This window comes from Peromyscus californicus, unplaced genomic scaffold (genome assembly GCF_007827085.1).
Source record: "Peromyscus californicus insignis strain IS unplaced genomic scaffold, ASM782708v3 Scaffold_17__1_contigs__length_78620276, whole genome shotgun sequence".
Lineage (NCBI taxonomy): Eukaryota > Metazoa > Chordata > Mammalia > Rodentia > Cricetidae > Peromyscus > Peromyscus californicus.
Window position 1 is genome coordinate 72,938,154 of NW_026294469.1, and position 21,262 is coordinate 72,959,415.

General features: G+C 38.4%; 1 protein-coding gene across 3 annotated transcripts in view; it reads right to left on the reverse strand.

Annotated features, from left to right (window-relative positions):
- Positions 1-21,262, reverse strand: part of Znf407 (zinc finger protein 407) — a 426,208-nt gene that overhangs the window by 245,983 nt on the left and 158,963 nt on the right. For 2 of the 3 annotated variants that reach the window (XM_052742697.1, XM_052742698.1), the window contains exon 4: positions 14,551-14,625. The exons of the other annotated variant lie outside the window; for it this stretch is intronic. In XM_052742697.1, the coding sequence (XP_052598657.1) occupies positions 14,551-14,625 (75 nt within the window). The remainder of the gene's footprint in view (positions 1-14,550; positions 14,626-21,262) is intronic. 3 annotated transcript variants of the gene reach the window in all.

Consider the following 21,262-nt stretch of genomic DNA (forward strand, 5'->3'; position numbering starts at 1 on the left):
ATGGGTAAATAATAAATTATTAAGTTTACATCATAATTCTAGAGATTAAATTTTAAAACTTAGTACAAAATATATCCAAATATAAATTACTTCTATCTAAAAAGCTTGAATATATATACTTAGATATAAAATATAAATTACTTCTGTTTTTAGCTTGAACATGCCTGACAACCTTTCTGAAAACATAAAAACACAGACACACACACAAATCTCAAAAAAACTCAAAAGCAGAAGCCATAATACAAACACAAAGGACTTGTCAAGTAGAAAAGGGGGGACATGGCATAAAACATTATGAAACAAAGAACCTCCAAGGATACCACTGAGTTCGTTTTATGCGGCCATCTACTGTTGGACCTAGAGCCTGCCCTTAAAGATGGCTTGTATTACCGGTGAGACTTAGCTGGAAGAGACTAATTTTTCATTTCAGATGGTTATCAATTGGTGACAGCTTCTGAGCAAGGGATGGAAGCAAGCATCCACATCTCTCAGTGCTGAGACTCCATCTGGCACAGACCTGTGCAGACCCTGCGCATGCTTCCAGTCTCTGAGTTCGCATGGACCATCAGGCCTGCCATGTTTTAGATGGCCATGTTTCTTTGGTGTTGTCCATACCCTCTGACTCTTATAATCTTTCTGCCTCTTCTTCTGTGCTCCAATAGTGACCCAAAGCTTGCTGGAGAAACCAACCAATACCTGATTGGATTTAAGGCACACTCCACAAGATGCAACCAATGCCTGATACTGCTCAGGTGGCCAAGAACCTGAGATTAGACAGCCCAGGGACCTAGGGGAAAATCAAATACCACTGTTCTACTAAAGGAACACAGCAGTAAACTGACTCGTAGCAACATTCTGCTGTCCTCAGAGATAGGTTCCTTGTTCAGCCATCATGACAGAAGTTTCCTCCTGCAGCAGATGAGAGCAAATACAGAGGCCCACAATTGGACAACGTGCAGAGCGAGAGACCTTGGGACACTCAGTCTTAAACGGGATCCCTTCCCTCAGGGACCACAGAACTCATAACGAGTTTTTATTTTTTATTTTTTTAAACAAATGAACATGAAATAATACTAAAAAATATATACATGCTACTTTTAATTTCCAAAATTTTTAAACTGAGTTATTAAAAGGACAAGTCTATAGCCATCTTCATATTTAAGAAATATAAAGGTTTCCCTGCTAGTACAAAAGTATACAATAAGCTACTTAGTGCAAATTAAAAATATCAAGTCACTGATATTTGCAAAGTAATGAACTAAGACCTGTGAAAGTCACCTATAGGACTCAACTTGACCCATGAAAGGTAGCAAGGATTGCCAAAAACTTATGAGGCTCTTTGTCAGGTGTAACTATTCTAAAAACATATTCTCAAACTATTAATAAAGCTATGAAGTATACCAATAAGGAAAAATACCTGCAAACTCTGTGGTCTCCTTGAAGACAGCTTTAGGGCTAGTGGCCAAACAAAGGACAAATGGTGGAGGTGACTGAAGAATACATGCAGGAATCCCCTGCCACAATGCCCTGGACAGCAGGAGGCAGCCAGGCTAAAGAGTTCTCTGTGGTCCAACCACTCTCAGAAAGAGCCTAAGACAGGAAGAAACTAGATGCACCTATGAAAGCACAGATACACAGACACAGGAGACAGCCATACCAGTAGACTGTCATGTTTGGATTAGAATGTCTTAGAAGACAGAGCCATTTAGGTTTCCTTAAAGGGCAAGGATGAGCAGGGCAAGTACTAACAGGTAGGGAAAGTCATGGAGAGGCACCTGCAGGCTGCTGCAGGCTTTGCTTCCCAAGCCACCTGTTCATAAAAGCCCTCTCCTCTACAATGAACAAGAGTTGGCTCTGACTCTTGCCCTCCAAGAACTGCTCCATTCTGCAGAAAAAAAATGACAGTTCCAACATCAAAATACAAGGCAGGAAGAAAAACCTTCCTGAAACACCAACTCAACATTTCTCATCTCAGAGTTTATATGGTTATACAGCTATGCTTCACTTAAAGTTTTGGGGTTTGTTTTGCTTTCCTGATATATTTACAGGGAAAGACGTTAAAGAGAGTAGTTCAAAAAGAAATATCCACACATTACATTCAAAGTTGGGAAGATGGCTCAGTCGGCAAAGTGTCTGCTGTGCAAGCATGAAGAGTTGAATCTGTATCTGCACAACCCAGGCAGGAAGCTGAGAATGGCAGACCAGGTCCCTAAACCCAAGGATTGGGAGCTGAAGAGAGCTGGATCCCTGGGGCTGCCCAGCCAGGCTAACAGTGAGTGAGATCCAGACTCAGGAAGAGATACTGCCTCAAAAAACAAAATGGAGAGTGACTGAGAGAGAAACCCATTATCAGATATCAACCTCTGTCTTCTCCATGCATGTGCATACACATGTATACATTACATACTACAACACACAAACACACATAAAATACAACAACATGAAACAAAATAGTATGCTCCTATATCTTTAATAACAGGTACTGTGTTATTTCATCTAGGGAAATTTTTTCCTTATTTCAAAGTTGTATCCGTGTATCTGCAATATTGAAGAAGGGCAATGGGCTAGGGAGATCAGTTCTGAGAACCCTTTTTAAAAGCTGGGCTTGGAGCTGGAGAAATGGCTCCTTGCTTACTGAACACATGCCGCTCTTACAGAGGGCCCAAGTTGGTCTCTTCACACTACAAAGGGCAGCTCACAGATGCCAGCAACTCCAGCACCACTGGTCTCCTAGGGCTGAGGAAGAGGCACGAGCATGGATGGTGGGGGCACCTGCGTGTGTGTGAATGCACACACACACACTTTAAAATAATGGTTTAAAAAGCTGGGCATGGGGACCTCTGTTTATAATCCCAGCAATAAGAAGGTGGGACAGGTAAAAATCAGGGGTTCACTAGACTACTCGGAAGGAATATAATAAAGAATAGAATAGGAGTATGAGTAAATTATATGCATATTTGGAAATGTTATAATGAAATCTTTTACTCTGAATGATATGTGATAATAAAAATTCAATTTATAAAAATAATGGGTGGTGGAGGTGCATGCCTTTAACCCTAGCACTCAGGGAGGCAGAGTAGGTGGATCTCTGTATTGGGAGAAGAAGGGGAGACATAAATAAACAAATAAATAAATGAATAAAACCAGCAAACTTTATCTAATTTAAATTAAACCATTCTATAGGTGTTACACTGAACCTGCTATTTCCTATGACTCTTGCTTTGCCACACGTGCATGAAAAGGAAGAGAGAAGCAGGAATTATTTAGACCTTAGCAAACAGAAACTTCTTCAATCATTTTATTGAAAAACAAGTATTTTTAAAATTGTAAAATGGCATACCTATATACAATGTCTTGTGATTTTATAACTATATATTTGCATTAATGTCACAACAGCATGCAAACCAAGTAGGAGTGTGGTCTAGACCACCCACTCCGGGACAAAACACAATGTTAACTCATTAAAAAAAATACAGCGCTATTCCTCCTATGGGGTTGCATTGCCCACCCAGCCTTAAGACAAGGGGAGGACCTTAGTCCAGCTCAACTTGAAATGCCATGCTTTGTTGATACTCATGGAAGGGAAGCCTGTTGTTTCTGAACAGAAAGAGAGGAGGAGTGGATTTGGGGAGGGGGCAGAGAGAAGGTGAGAGAGGGAAGGAAAGAGGAGAGAGGAAAAAAAAAAGAAACATACAGCACAAGCTAACATACATATATACTAGCTTACATTGTAATTTTCACACAGCATTTGCAAATTACAATTTAGACCAAGTTAAACCGTATCTTGAGGAAGAAAAAATTTTCATGTCTTAAAATGAATCACCTAATTTATAGCCAATGTAGAAGTTATTGTTAAAGAAAACATAGAAGAACATGCTCAGAAGCACGTTAGCTTCCTAAGAAGTAATTGATTACTTAAAAATCAAATCTAGGAAAAGCCTTACAGAACCCGAGTATTTAAAGTAATATATTCTGACATCGACTCCAGGCTGGACAACAGTGAGAAGTTGGCTTTCAATATAATGGAGACAGAAAATGTTCACCACGAATAGCTAATAGGCCTTCAAATCTTACCTTGACTTTCCTTTTATACTGAGGCAGTATCTAAGATACCACTGTTCAAACACACACACACACACACACACACACACACACACACACACACACACACCACAATTTAGCTAAAATCCATGGCAATGACAATGGCAATATATCCCTGGAAAGCAAAATTTTATACTTTTGTATCATGCTAGATATACTTCTATGTAAACTTTATGTTAATTCATGTGAAATTAACAATATTTGAGTTTTGACCCTATTAAATACTGATTTGTATAATGCAACATGAGTAGGTTCTAATGTCTAATAACTACCAAGTAATGCTAGGAGTCTCCTGGAATGGAGTCAAGGTCAGCTGAAATGAAAGAGATACTTTGCAGAATGTTGGGATAACTACAGAGTCTCCTACAGAACACCAACGGCAGCTGACATATACATGGGAGAGAACGTTCTACCTAAGAATAGAATCCCTGCATCCTAAGCTCACAATAGATCATGCAAGTTGATTAGGAACAAGAATTGGAGTCTGAAGAGGTCATCTTAGGAAATAATTGTATAACTCCTTTATTTTTCCATCATAGCACTTCTGATCAAGAAAATAAAAATATAGTTACTCATTGGTTCAAATGGATGGTCAAATCGCCTTGACACAAGTTCATAAAAATTACTTTGAAAAGTTGTGTTTCCTGAAAACTCCCTGGGAAAAATATTGCTTAGGACTTTTTTAATAATCTACCAAGTAATCATGAATGTAAAGAACCTCTCACAGAAGTTAGTGCTGTATAATGAAACTGGCCAAAGTTGATAGGTAGGCATAATTGAAGGCTGCAGTAAACATATAGGCTTTTGTTCTCCTTATTTCTGGCAGTGACTGGGAATCAAAGAAAAGAGTTTAAGGCCTATTTAACCAGAGTCTGGATGTATAAGCCAGTGTTCTAAAAGGAAATTGAGTGAAATTAGAGAAAAGAATGGCCAAAAAATTTGAGATTCAAACTGGTAGGAAACACCCACATTCTTAAAAATTTAAAAACAGCTAATATTTTTTTACAGCTGATATTAATGGCAGTATTAGTCTCTAGAATCCCAAGAAAAAAATCTCAATCATTTTGTCCAATTAAATAATTACTTGATAAATCAATAAAGGAGTATGGAATAACATAATTATTGCTGCAATATTATAATATTTCGGTTTCATTGGGGGGAAAAGGTGAGTAATGAGAAAAAGTAAATTCTGACCTAAAAATTAAACATAAACACACATATATAGCCTTTATTCTCTAGTGTTCAATGAGAATGTGATGAAAAAGATCAGCTACAGAAGGAATAAACAAGAAAGAGACTCAGCAAGATGGGCCATGAGCTTTATCCATGATAAAAGTGACAGCCAGAAGACGTGCACTGTTGGGTAGGCATTGTAGAGAACACAGACAAGAAAAGAGGCAAAAAGGGAGACAGAAGAAGTTCTGACAAGTACTACTGATTGATGAAAAAGCTTATTTGCACATGGAATCTGCAACATGATGAGAGTCATATAAAACTGAATTACCATGTGTGGTGATATTTTATTTGTGCTGAAATATGGTGATATCTTATTTGTGCTTTAATAAATAAAGTTTGCCTGGAGATCAGAGAAAATAGCAAGCCATTTTAAGTAAACAAAGAAGTCAAGCAGTGGTAGTACATGCCCTTAATCCTATCACTTAGCAGGCAGGATCACTGTGTGTTCAAGGGCACACTAGGGAAGAGAGCCAAGCGTGGTGACACACACCTTTAATCCCAGTTCCAACCATAGAGTTCTGGAGGTCTGTACAGACAGGAAGTGACAGAGTTGGCTAGGAAGAGGAAGTAATGTAGCTACACAGTGAGCAAATCAGATGGCAGAATAGCAAGGCATATAAGCCTGGGTAGACAGGAAGTCACTCTCTTTGGAAGCTGCAGAGTTGGTGAGGTGAGGTTAGCTCGTGGTTTTAGCTCATGGTTTGTCCTATTCCTCTGTTCTTTCTCTCAGGCTTTAACCCAAATTTCTAGCTCCGTGTTTTTTATTTATTAAGACCATTTAGAAATTTGTCTACAGCCATGCAACAGCCCAGGAAAGAGATGGGGTACAATAGAGACCTGCCCACAGTAGTGCCAATACACTGGCCAAATGTCTTTCCTTAAGGCCTGACTCTACACTGTCAGTTACAGCTCTACAAGAGTTCTCTACTGGGTTGGCTTCCTTGACACAAGGAGGGGAAAGTACAAGACACAGTAGCAGACAAGGACCTCAACACCAGAATCCAACCCACTCTCCTACTCTTAACCTCACATTCCAAACCCTCATCCATCCCACTGGAATACTTTCCTTGTTAAGCATTTACTAAGCCATCATCTCCATAATCTTAAGTATTTTCCTTTACTACCCTCTCCAAGCCTTCCTCAAGGCCCCTGGGCAGTCCAGACCTCCTAGAATAAGGATAAACTGCCCCCATGGGCATCTCAGAGCTCTCAATGCACTTCCCTTGAACTGCTGTAAGGCTATAATCATTTAAAAGGCAGCCCTTCACAAGGGCCTTCTTCAAAGGAGCGCCTCATACACAAAACTATTTTACTGCAGCATTTTACTTGTGTATGTGTCTCTTTGTTCTCATCCTCTGCCTAACAAGTCCAAACCCAAATCCCATGGGAACAGAGGAGAGGCTATCATCTTTAAATGTGACAAAAGACTAACAATTAAAATCTTATGACTAGGACCACAAGGATTCTTTCAAAGCAGCAGATATGTTACATTCCCAGTTTGGCTAAGAACAGAAAGAGGAATGGACAAGTAAAGCAAGGAGACAGTTCTGGCTTCTGTATCTTTGTTTTCTCTTAAATGAGCATCCTGCCTCAACACTGTTATGTGAAAATGACTAAAACTGAGAGGAGAAAGCTGGAAGCCTGGTAGCTACACCTGGCTGACCCAGCCCACTTCCTCCCATACCTGAGCCTAGCCTCTGCAGCAAGGCCGTGAAAAGGTCTCCAGACTAGCAGTTGACATGCCCTATACTTCTGGACCCCTGCTTTCCTTGCTTCTCCCTCACCATCGCCGCAGGCTGCTGCAAGAACATGAAATAGAGATTCAGCTGTATGTAATGAAGCTAAACCTGGAAGGGTCAAGGAATCCTTCTGAAGGAGAAGTCAAGTGTCAAGGAATATTTGATGTTATTCGGCTTTTAATATATCAGCTGCTTCCTGTTACCAATTTCTTGTGTGCTCATACTCCTAGGCCATAATAGCAAACAGTATAAGCTTCTCAGACCTACTGCTGATCTGCATTAGGCCTAGGAGACAGGCTGAAGTGTAGATGCATAGCTTTGTTCCTGGTGCAAATGAAGTCCAGACCTTCCTTCCCCTCACAGGTGAAATGACATTTCAGAGCAATTGACTCAGGACAAAAGGGTTGTTTTTTTTTTGTTTGTTTTTGTTTTTTTTTTTTTTGCATACCAGATTGAGACAGAATTCCTGGATCAGACAGAGTTGCCTGGCCAGAGAAGAAAGTACAAGGCAGAGTTTTTCTGTATGGTAGGTGGATTGGATTAGGTCAGGAGAGTAGGAAAGGAAGGAACAAGCATGGATGGAGGAACTGAGGATAAAGATAAGATCAGCAGCAGAAAAGCTTAGTTAGGGCTAGAAGAGGACAGGAAGAGGAGGGGCAGAGAGAAGCAGAGCGTGGGAACAGAACTGAAGCCATGTAGAAAGAGAACTCAGGAAGAGAAGAGACAGAGGAGTGAAGCACAAGAGCAGAAAAGAGGCTGTGTAGAGAGAGAACTGACTCAGAATAAAATGTATGGACTAAAGAGTTTCATGTACTTAGATTCATTTATTATCATCAAAGCTTAGATATTCATCTGGTCTTAGATTCTTCCCAGGCCCTGGGAGAGGGCTATCAAGGGGCTGGACTCCCACAGTCCACTATACTACTCTCTATTATCTTCCACTTATGAGCATCTATAACTTCTCTCTAAAATTCACCCTGCTATGGTCACTGAATTTTTTTAAAATTCTGAAGACAAGAACTCAAAAGCTACTAACTTTGAATAACTTGGATTATCTGCGACCAAGAAAGTCTCCATCATTCTCAGAAACACACCAACATTTGTGTGTCATAACCAATACATAATAAAGAAGGAGAATTTCTGATACACTGAGAGCAAGTGACCTACTATAAAGGGGAAGCAAAAACTGCTGTTTGCTGGGAAGCAATTATCAACTGCACAGAAACAAACCTTAGAAGCAAGTCTCGAAAAGAGAAAATTCTGCAAAATAAAATGAGTGAAGCGGTACCTTAAAGCATGCAAGAAGTTTTCATTTGATATGGAAAGAACATTTTCTACAAGTATCTAATAATAGGGCTGTACAGTGCTCAAGAGAGAAACACAAAACCAAGGGGCTAAAGATACATGAACTTGCAGGAAAGTATTGACTTGACTTTACAAGTTCCTATTGCAGCACTCCTGAATTATGAGGGCTTTGATTTATGTGAGCTTGTTAAAATTTATCACTCACATAAATGGGACTTCCTCATGAGAAGAAAGAAAAAAAAAGTGAAACTGGAAAAAACAGTGTAAATAAATCGCACTCCCTGAAGTCCTTCCCACATGCTTAAGATGGGTCACAGTTTTGGATCTAAGCTTCCCAGCAGCAAACACAAAGAGGAAAACTCAATTACATACATGATTTGCTAGGACCCAAGTCTAAAATGACAAAGCATTACAAGGAATGCACAACATCTCCTAGAATAAAGACCAAAGAGAAATCACTTTCCTGAGTCTTACAGGCAAGATATGACATTTTAATGAACAGCAGTCCAAACATTGAATTAACAACAAGGTTGATTTCATGTTATTTCTTGAAACTTTCTTAAGTTTAAGTCATTATCATAATAATTATAATGTAAAAACTGATCTATAGGACAAAGAAAACAAAAACAGCACAGCGAAAGAATCAGCTTTTAGCAATAATAATAATAATAATAATAATAATAATAATAATAATAAAAGGGAAAACACACACACACACACTTTAAGAAATGAATGGTGCAAAACCTAGCATGTTGGCACACATATGTTGTCCCAGCACACAACACTGAGGCAGGAAAATGTCAAGCTGAAGGCCAACCTTGAACTCTATGCTAAGACCCCGGAACTGTGTGGAATTTGGACATGGTATGCTACAGACATTTTAGACATGATATGCTATAGACATTTGTGTTAGCATTCACCTAGAAAACTTATAAAGTAGATGTCAGAAAAAAACCCACTGCAGCACTACATGCATGGTAAACAAAGAATGTCAAAATGACCAATACAATCCTAAACTTTGGCTGGGTGACTGGTGAAAACTGTGTCTCTCTCCACATGACCTAAATAAACTACTGACTGACCCCATTGAATGCAGAAGCCAATCTTCCATTGAGAAGAACATTTCCTTTGGATAAATGATGTGGCTCTTAAATCATTCTACTGAGAAATGATTCACTGGGCTTCCTTTCAATTAAAACCTCCTTTTCCGTAAAACTACTGTGTCACACGACTGCAAACTATTATTTAGACCTAACTGTCCACAAATGAGGACACAAAAAAGACAGAAGAAAGGGAACCTGGAAACATGCAAAGGTACCTTAAGTTATTAAAACTTAATAACTTAAGTTATGCAGCAAGCGCCTTAAGTGTTATGGTAAACAGTAAACAAGACTGAAAGAACAGGCATGTTTGTCTTCCACTTTACTACAACAGAGATTTCTTCTGTAGATATTTTTAACCCCAACAGGAGTCCATAAGCATTTTATTTTTCCTAAATTAACTTGTGTGGGTAGTTTTAAAACAGAAAAGAAACACTGATTGCAAACAACAGAAAGAAAGGAACAAATAAGAGGAGACAGAGGGAGTGTGACAGGGGAGGGAAGCCTTGCAACACAGAGGACTGAGGAGTCTTGTGAATACCAGCACTTGGGAGACAAAGGCTAGCAGATCTCTGAGATCAAGGCCAGCCTGGTCTACAGAGTGAATTCCAGGAGAGCCAGAACTACACAGAGAGACCCTGTCTTAAAAAAACAACAACAATAATAGTGTGGTAATTTGAAAGAAAATGGCCCCCAAAGGGAGTGGCACTTATGGGAGGTGTGTCCTTGTTGGAGAAAGTGTGTTACTGTGGGGGTGAGTTCTGAGATCTCCTATGCACAAGTACACCCAGTGACTTGACAGACTACTTCTTGTTGCCTGTAGGACACCTGGCTACTTCTCTAGCACCATGTCTCCTGCACACCACCATGCCACACCATGATGATAATGGACCAAACCTCTAAAAATGTAAGCCACCCCAAATAAATGTTTTCCCTTTATAAGAGTTGCTGTGGTTATGGTGTCTCTTCACAGCAATAGAAACCATAAGACAAATAGTTACCTTTACAAAATCTGCACAAAATGGGACCCACCACCATTCCTGCATGAATGGAAGAGGGGTTCATGAGGCCCCCTTCTTCCCTGAGGTATTACTGTCAGGTAATGGTTGCTGGAGGAGTCATTTTTCCTCAGGGGTATAACTACTAATATGTTGCCCATGATCTAGTAAAGAGCCCCTATCCATGCACATGCAAATAACCTTAATCACAACTTTTTACAAATGACAGCTAGCCCCAAATCTCAAATGTCCAACGAAAGAGAGGTCACCAACACTATTAAGGTGCATTTGCCTGAAGGAAATGTACAGAAGTGACCTCCAGCTTGAATAAAAACAACACACAACTATGCTGACGTCTTCCAAACATAGTTTCCCTAAAGCAAGCATAGATTGTGATCTGGATAATCATTATTAAATTGCAGGTGCAGTTCCTCTGTCTACTAAATCATTTAACCCTTATGGCTTATTATATACTATCTAATTTAAAATCCTTTAATACCAAAGTAGTACCATGAGCATTCTGGATAGATTCTACCTGCAAGGATATTATTTCATGGACACAAGCAAGCAAGCAAGCACGCACGCACTTGCACACTCACATACACACTCGGAGGCATAAAAATATCAAAGAAGCAGATGAAACTCCTAGGCAAACAAACCTCTCCTATCTGGCCGCCTGTTCAAAGCCAGTTGACTTTAAGCACTGTACTACACAGACCTGACATTCACAGGAAACACACTGGTTTTGACTGAACTTAGTTTTACAATTTTTATAATTTTTATAATTGTAAAAAAGCTCTATTAAAGATTATTATGAATGAAATCAAAGCGTTATAAGGAAATTTCACTCACTTGTATAACAGAGACAATTACTCATTTAAAAATAGGGATTACTTTAGAATGGACTTGCAAATTAATTGGAGTTTATTATTTAAAAATGTGAGCTGGATGTGGCAATATTCAGTTGCTTGGATTAAGTGTAAAATATCTCACAAATACTATGTTATATTACCTTAAGGTGAGTTAATGCAAATTTATATTAAAAAACTGGATTCTTAACAAAGCTATCATCATTTCAAGTACTCAGGAGCCCTCAAAAACAAATGTGAAACTTTAGTTGTTTTTCTTCCATGCTAGTCATGCTGACAAAATTTATTGGTTCATCAAACTTTATAGTGCAAGTATGTGAATTTGTTTTTAATAAATTATCATTTTTCATATATCAGTCAAAGCACAAGGCCTAAATACTTACAAACAAAATGCATTATTAATTTAATTGTCACAGCCTATTTAGCTAATTTCTATTACATTTTTTCTGTAATATGCAATGCATTAGAGAGTAGAATCAAATTCCCAACATAAAAAATAAACTGATTATACTGTCGTGGAAAAATTAAAATATAGCAAGTTTGCAAAATTATAGCCAAAGCATCAATGTTTTAAATGGGTGAGAAAAATCTTTAACTTAATTGACAAACATTATTCCCAAACTGAAGGTAAAGCAAACTCACCATTTCTGTGATGCTTAAAACCCCACAAACAAAAAGGAGGAACCTTGTACTAGATTACATTTGTAAGTCATGGATTCCTCCAATCACAGATGCACACTGAAAAATAGTATTTATACCTAACTCTAGATTTCTGATGCATCATTCTTGACAATAATGACAGAAAAGAAGACAACATCAAAAATATATCTGAATAAAGGAATTTTTAACAGGAAGAAAAATTTAAAGACATCTAGTTTAGATGAATCTTGTCCTTGAAGAATTTAAAAGTAGCCCTGCAGATAATCTAACTGCATTTTCACACTGCTTGACAAGGCTCCTGTAACGGCTGCAATAGCATAGCAGTGTCTCCCACAAGAGGAAGCCATGTGATCTTTCTGTCACTGGATGAATCTGGAGTGTTCCCAATGGAAATCTGTTTAAATCTTGGTCACCAACCCAAGGCAACACTGAGAGGTGCTGGGCACTGTAAGCGGCTGGGCCTGCTGGGAGGAGTCGGGATCCGAAAGGATACCCTGGCCCCTTTCTGAACCTCCCTCCCACTCTAGGTGACCTGAGATAAAGGGTCCTCCAACTTGTGCACAGCCCCATCTACGTCACAGACAAAAAGACATGGAACCAAATGACCATGGTTACTAACAGCCAAAGCAAACTTTCCTTCCTTAAGGATGATTAGCTCAGACATTATGTCACAGCAATGGAAAGGCAGTAAACCTCTTGTCTTAGTTATTTTTTATTGCTCTAATGAAACACCATGGCTAAGGCAACTCATAGAAGAAAAGAGGTTATTCAGGGTAAAATTCGAAAGGGCGAGTCCATGACCATCAAGACTGGGAGCAAGGCAGCGGGCAGGCATAGCACTGGAGCAGTAGCTAAGAGCTTACTTACATCTATATATATCAGCAAGTAGAAAGCAGTGGGGAGGAGGAAGAGGGAGGGCAAGAAATAACTGAAAAGAGAGCCTGCCCTTGGAACCTCAAAGTGACACAACTTCTCTAACATGGATCACACCTCCTAATCCTTCCCAAACAGTTCCAACAACTGGGGACCAAGTATCCAAATATCTGAGCCTATGGGGGCCGTTCTCATTCAAACCACCACATCTCTCTAGCTAATACCACAGAGGTAAAGGAACAGAAAATACCTATAAGACACAGGAAAGCTAAATAGAAAAACCAAAAAGTAAATTCGTGACTTTCAAAACCATCGTATACTATATACGAGGTATCTTCTCATTGAAGGTGTTGGCATGATAAATAATGTGTATATAAAGACTAATTATACATACGTGACACTGATCTAAGTGTGAAAAAAATAAGAGCACAAAAAATTCTTTTCGATATTTTTGATTCCTATTCCTTATAGCTATAAAATTAGAATCATAATGTACTCCGCAAGATTATAAGATGATTAGGATAACTCATGTGAAAGCAAAAGGAACATAGTAATAAAAATGAGTTTTTCATTTTCTAAACTAAGTATGAAATACCTTTGACACATCCCAAATTATTCTCTGAAAGTACACAATTTTCTACATTTCAAGAATAATCTGCCTATGATACACTTGTTAACTGGGTATATTTTAGCCAGAAATAAGTTCAATATTACAATAAAAAGTATGAGAAAATGAAGCTTAGGTTTAAAAAGGAGGCAGACACAATATGCTAATATTTGAACATAACCATAGTCTCTAACAATACTCTAATGCTAAGGAAACTGAAAGCATTTTAATTTGTGAAAGGGCCATTAGATATTTTAGATATTGCTAATAAGGTTCTGGCCTAGCATTATTTGGTAGATGACTTCAGAGTTGTCAACATGTCATGACTGACACTCAAGTGAGTGTAGAATCTGGAGTCTTCTCTTGAGGGTTCAGAGGGAAGCTGAAAACGCAGCCCAGCTCAGGAAGTCGACGGTGTTTCTGCAAGTATTGAGTGAGTACCTCTCCAAAGCTTGAAAGTTGTCAGAAGTAGCCATGCTCACCTGGTAGCTGACTGCTAGATATCAGTTCAGCTACAATAATTAAAGCCTACATGATAATGCTAATTATGATATACCACCAAAGGAAAAAAAAACTGGAAGTTGATGGCACAATAAATGTAATATTATTTTTCAGGACATGGCAACTGTATTATTATTTGGAGGATGATACATGATATTTCGTTTTTAATATCAGCAGTGTGCTTAAGTCTACAGTAAGAATTCAAAAACGTTATTTTAAAACCCCAAAATAATACAGTAAAGACAACATTTAGTTGCTCCCTGCAATGTTTAAACATTTGCTTTACCATATATGAAGGTGTTTACCAGGGACAATTCCCTCCGGTTATAGTTTTGTTTACATCAGTGTACCTTTCAAGTATTTCAAGACTTGATTTTAAAATTATCATATGCCATTACATTTTTCTGAAAAGTTGGCATAATAAATGGCATTTAAGAAGGAAGATACAAATTCAAGATGAACCACTGATACAAATTTGAGAAGTTATTTCATTAAACAAAACTGAAAGTAGACAAAGCAACTGTACTTACTAAATACAAACTACAAAGGAATGAAAATTACCTTTCTTTTGGGGTGCCAACTCCATGTTTGCCTAGTAGGTGAGTATTTAAGTGCTTCTTCATTACAAAAGCAACCCTAAAAAATAAATGAAAATTAATTATAGAATTATATCTTGACAATTGGCTGGAAATTTGTAGAGAGCATTTAAGAATGTTTCTGGTATAGGCATACACACTAGCACAACATGGACACACTCATTCAAATAGTTCCTGGACAGTGCTTGCCTCTTCGTTAAAGCTATCACCCTACTGGAAGCAAAGGAAATAACTGCATCTAAACTGAGGAGCTCCTGATCTGGTATGGGAATACAGTGTACAAAAGATCAAAATAATGACTGCGGTTCTTTAGTCACTTTCTCCACTGTCAGCAGGCAAGAAAGAGAAAAAGTACCACAGTATAATGTACACTGCCCCCTAGCCAATCTCACACTTCAATCATAAAATGGGCTTGAGAAAATACCATTTTATTCAATATTTAAAGGATTGTAAAAGGGAAAATGAATACGTTATATGAAGCTTCTTTAGAAACACAGTTGTAAGTGGGAGAGGTTTTTTAAATGACTTAAGTGTTTACTATATCTACAGCATGCACACACACATACACAAATGTGCTTTTGTGCCAAGAAAACATCAACATAGGTGGAACAAACAAGAGTATCTCCTGACTCACTATCTTAATTTAGAAACAGATAAACTTATAAGCATATGTATGGAATGGACAGAACACCATCCTTCCTTCCACACAGCACCACATTGATTATATGACTCTCTACAGCACCAGATTTCACTCTGAAGATCACACAAAAATGGCTAATTTGAGAAGTTGGGGGTGGGGGTAGGGATTTACTGTTGTAACTTTGAGTGTAAAGGGCTTGCAAACATTTTTGTTAATTATGTATTACAGCTGTCCTTCATAAAGTTAATTACTAATAGCTAAAAGCAACTGAATCTATTTGCATATGTACATGAAAGGCATGACACATGCAAAAATATGATTTTAATTAGCATTCTATGATATGAAAGGCTACAAATCAAACTGGCATGTTATAAGATTCTTAACATTAAACACTGGATTCATCTGGACATGTTTGCACAAATGGGCAGTGTGAAGAATGTCGAGTCCTGCAGGCTCTCAGAAGAGATTTGCAAAAAAAAGCAAAAGTAAAAGAGTCTCTGGAATCACAAAACCTTCTTTTTGAAAAATCATATATTTGTTTATTTTCATATACTATTAGGAAAGTATGTAGGGAGAAAATTATATATTTGCATTTTAAATGATTTTTACTTCATTATTCAAATAAAGTTGCATACACTGAAAACACCATTCATTCTGTTTTATATAGTAGGCAATAACAACTATGACGATGGATGTTTGCAACCATGAATATCTGGTCATATCATCAATCATCATAATGGAAAAATAATAATCACATTTAAAGAATCAAACTGTGATAATATTAAGTGGTGAGCCAAAAAACAACAGCATAGATGTTCTATATTTGTTTCTGCTTGATTTGGAAAGAATAAATAACATTTTTCATTTTCTAAAAAAAAATACAGTAATAACAAGAGTCCATTTAAGTCATAACTTTCCTAGTGTCCTCCATTTTCCAATAATTAAAAAAACATAAAGCTAATAGCAAAGAGCAAAGGTTAAAAACCCAAAGTTGCAAAGCACAGCTTATTTACATGACCAAGTACAATTTAAGAGATTTGAACTCAGAAACCACAGTGCAGTTTTTTTAATAGTGGACCATTTATTAGAATGCTAAGGTCTGAAAAAGATAACCAAGCAAAAATGTTCCACTGCACAGGAGAAAAACCTTAACAGGAAGGAAAGTCTTACCCAACACACGCTCTACATCAGCAAAGGGGGGTTCTACTATTAAAAACTCAGGAGGAGATTTGTCACTATTAGGGAAAATGGAAAACATGTGCAGACTAGAACATGAGCTTATGTTCAACTGCAAAATATTTGTTCATCCAGTTTAACTTAAATGACAATTCTTTATATTTGGCTATTTAAAATATGAGTACTATAATACTTTCAATATAATTTTGAGTTTAAAAATATGTATGGAAAGCACACCTGGCTGACCAAAGAGAAGTAGTCAATTGATACAGATGTGTGAATGTAGCCTATCATCCATCCACAGCAAAAATAGACTACTGACTGACTTTGTACTTTTAACACAATTCACAGATACAACCAGAAACAAAAATGTCCCTCCAAAAAAGTTCCAGCTGAAATGCCTTGCTAAGAAACATCCATGTTCTGGCCCTCAAGCTCTATGTCAGCTTGTTAACTTTCACTTGGTATGTGACAGGTCTAGTGAGTTCTGCCCCTTTATGGATGTTTCATCTTATACTCACAACAGAAGAACAGGAAACATAGAGCAAAGCCTGTAATATTCTTCCTTCATTGGCACTGCTAGTCACACATGTATCCTTTTCATTCATACATTCATCACAGAACCATTACTGGGCACACAACAGAAGAATGGATCTAGGCAGTTCTGTGGGACATGTGAACAAAGAAAAGTCCTTGCTCTTGGGAAATGTAAGTTCTAGTGAGGAAGGCAGGCAACAAGGGAAAACAGAAGGCATTTCATGTAATGGTCAGGGGGAGAAGAAAAATAAAAGGAGGAAACTGAGAGAGGATGAAGAACCCTACCATTAAATGAGCAGGGAGTGATGGTTCCAGTAACAAAAAAGGCACCACAAACATCTGATGGGCTGAGGAAGAAGCACAGGGCTACAGCAGCAAAAAGTGCCATGGAGGTCAGGTTGGGGAGAACGGGATGGAGCAGACCAGGCAGGCAAGAGTCACGGTGGTGTAGACCACAAAGGCCTTGGCTTTTATTCTGTAGGAAAAGGCACTCTAGGTATTGAAACATTTTAACAGTATGCTCACTCTCTGTCTCTCTATCCGCCTCCTCACCACACACACTTCCCACACACACCAGGAGGGAGGGGTGACATGTAACTGTCTCTTGAAGTGACACAGGCAAGGACAGCTAGGAAGAGGATAACTCGTTATAAATGGGGATGTCCCTACATATAGGGCTAACCACAGCTTGATCGCATTGGATGTGGGTTCTGATAGAGAGGTCACAAAAGAAAGCTAAATACTGGTACAGAATTCTGAAAAGGAGCGAAGCCAGTTTAAAGAGAGAGATCAATTTGAGTCGTGTGCACTAAGGCAGCCCACAAGATCTAGAGAGACATGTCAGACAGAAGGCTGCCTCTACTGTTCATGAACTCCATAATGGTACAAAGTTCCTTGTCTAGGCGGTCCACCCAATAAGACCCTGACCATCTGAAAAAAAGTAAATTAAATTATCTTTTAAAATTTTGGGGTTGGGGACTAGCAAGATAGCTCAAGGAATAACAGAGATTGTTGCCAAGCTTGATTACCTGTGTTGAATCTCCAGAATCTATGTGGTAGGAAAGAGAACCAGTTCCCATAAATTGTCCTCTGACTTTCATAAGCAGGCTGTGGCAAGCATGCACCAACACACACACACACACACACACACACACACACACACACACACACACACACACACACGTTAAAAATAATTTTTCAATTATTTTTAAAATATAATTAGCCAACTTATTTGCAAGTGATGACCCAGCCCGCCTCCATCTTAGACTTGAAAGCCATCTTATAGTAAAGGCAAACTAGACTCATTCTGTTTATGATTAATCTCTGTTTCTCACGGAGCTATGCTCCACCTGTAAACTTAACTGCAAATGGCTCTGTATTGCCTGTTCCGAGAAACTGCAACCAAACCCTTGTTTAAAAAAGTTGTAATGACCATCTTGCAACGCTACCTTTGCTTCAAAAGGTTGTTATGACTACCTGTTGTCACAACAACTTTGCAATCATGTCTTAGCTTCAGGAGGTCATGATAATTAACTTCTTATGCTTGTGTTCTGCTCTTGCAATCTCACCTACTTTCTCTGCCAAATTCCCTATTTGAAAACCCTCTACCTACTCCTGAGTTATAAAACCTGTCTTCCTCAAACCCACTGCGAACACCTTGAACCTCACCTTAGGGGGACATAGTCCATGTACACAAATAAAAAAGCTTGCTTTAATTCATTGCTTTCTTTAATTAATTTGGCCTTGATACTTTGGGTTGGTGGTCTTTCTCCTCATATCTTTGGAATTAACACAAATCACTGTAAATGCATGAAATCACATCACTTCAACTGGATTTGGATGTCAAGAGTACAATAGAGTGCTAACATTTACACTCCAGTTTTCAAAATATAAATCTTATTTTAAGTTTTCAAAAAATAAATCTTCTTTTAACATTCCCTTCAAAATAGTTCTCGTATACTGTAGATCATGAAAACAACTCTTCTATTGGTCCATTAGGTTCAAACAGTGTAACATTCTCCTCTCCATTTCAGTGTTCTGGATGACTATCTGTTTTATCAAAGTAAATACAGCCTCATAAGCACAGAAAGACATGAGACGCAACTAAAATGCAGTTGCAATTTGCTTACGTCTGTAACTTGCACCTGCCTGTTAGGCAGGTGCTGAAATGCAGGCACCAAAAGACAGATCTAAACCTGGAGCCTGGAGCCTCTTGTTCTCTGCTGCAGACAGACAGAATGCAGCAGCATGTCCTCCTGGGGGCTGCCTGCCTGCCGTCACTTCTATTCTTCTATCTTTGTGGGATTATCATTTTCAACTCTTCAGAAATTTCTTCTATATACATAATAACTAGCCTCACCTTTGCATAGATCCCAAGTTCAAATAGAGCAAGGCCTTCCAAAGGATATGGACATGTCTGGGGTAGAAGTTACTGCAAGCCACACTTAACAAAAAGACACATTATGAAGCAACTGACCTTATAAATTTAAAGACCGTATCTGACATACACTAAAAGCAGCACCCTGATGCTCACATCACTCTACCCGTTGGATGTCCAGTGACACATCAGCACTCACCCATCCAGGTATCCCCACAGTTCCCCAACAGCTTGAGAGAGGACAAGTTTCACTCAGTAAAAACTGTGTGATCAAACAACCAAATTATTGACTTTTTAATCTCTACTAAATAAAATGTTCACCAAAAAGACAACAGGCTGGGAGACGAGCTGGGAAAGACTAATGAGTGTTTACAACAATAAAAACTTTTGGACCTACTTCTGGTTATTGTGAATTGCTTCTATTATATTAACCAGAGTAATGTTGGCCCTTTAAGTAAAAACTACAAGTCTAGGGGCAACATGGCAGCTTGATGAAGGCCAGCACAAAGACAGAAGACTAAACCTGGTTCTGCCATTTAGTGTAGTGTAAAGCTGAGGATGCTATGTGTATTCTCTAATTCCTAATGACTTTAAGCAAAAGGATTTCCTAGGAGGGCTGTGATAAAGGAAAAACTCCTCTAAGTGCTGTCATCATGAGAGGACATGAGAGGATCTAGAAGTACTAGATCTAAACCCTGGCATTAGCATGGTTCTCAACAAAATCCAGTAGATGATTTGAGTTCAACTACGAAGACAGGTGGTTAGATAAAAGAATTTTAACTCCAAAATGCCTACATTCCTCTTGACCATAAGTGATATGCACAAAAGCTGAAATAAAAGTGCAGTTCACACATGACAGCACCTAGGAATTTCACCAATAAGCCACCTCAGGCAACACCCCAATGTGAAAATCACTTACCTAAAGAACAATTCACACACCCACTTCTGCTCATAGTATGGGCCCGTAAAGGCCAGAGGAACAAAAACAAAGCATCTCAAAACTATGAAACAGCAAGGAGGAAAGAATGCTGTCACACAGCATGTGTGTGAAGAGTAAAACTTCAGCCTCACCCAATGTCCTGTACTTGCTGTTGAACACTGAAAGTCCAGGCAGAGAAGATAAGCATTTCTTATAAGCTCCCTGCACCATTCACTATCACTGACATAGCACACACAGCAAGTGTGCAAAATGAACATACTTACTACAAAGCATTACTTAGAAAATGGGTATCCTAGTGTACAATCCCATAAGTGTGCTGTTCACGGTGTGTGCGAAGCTGGGAAGCTCAGAATCAAAGAAGGCTTGATTTTGGCTAGAACTGTTCCTTACAGGTGGGCCTTTCCTGTGCCTTTGCATGAAAAAGAAGGTAAATGAGGTTCCTGTGGGTGTTCTTAAATGGCACTGCTCTGGGGATGTAATGAGCCCCACAGCCTCAGTCTCTTATACTATTGATTTGGAGATTAAAAATTAACAAGAGAATTTGAAAAGACAAAATTTTCATACTTCAGCAATGCTGGGGTAAAGCCCCATGAAATGCGAAATTAGGAAACCTACAGGACTTGATTTATACAGTTCAGGGTGCTAGAGAACTATAATTAAAAGCTCTGTGGTAATAGCTAAGACTCTAACTCTACTATTACCACACAGGTGAGCCTGAACAAGTTTTACAATCATACTAAAATATTCTGCTTCTTAATTTAGACTGTGCAGATAATTATACTTATATAAATGAGATTGAAAAAAAAAGTTATATAGTACAATACCTCCAACATAGTGACCACTGAATAACAATTACAAGAGTATCATCTGCTATAGGAAAAACAAGGAACAAATTAACACATGGTGATTCTATATTCAAAGAGAAGTGATGGAAAAGAAGAAAGAATACAAGAACAATTATGACCCTCTACATGGAATACACATTTCCAGTCTAGATGGGAAGGAAC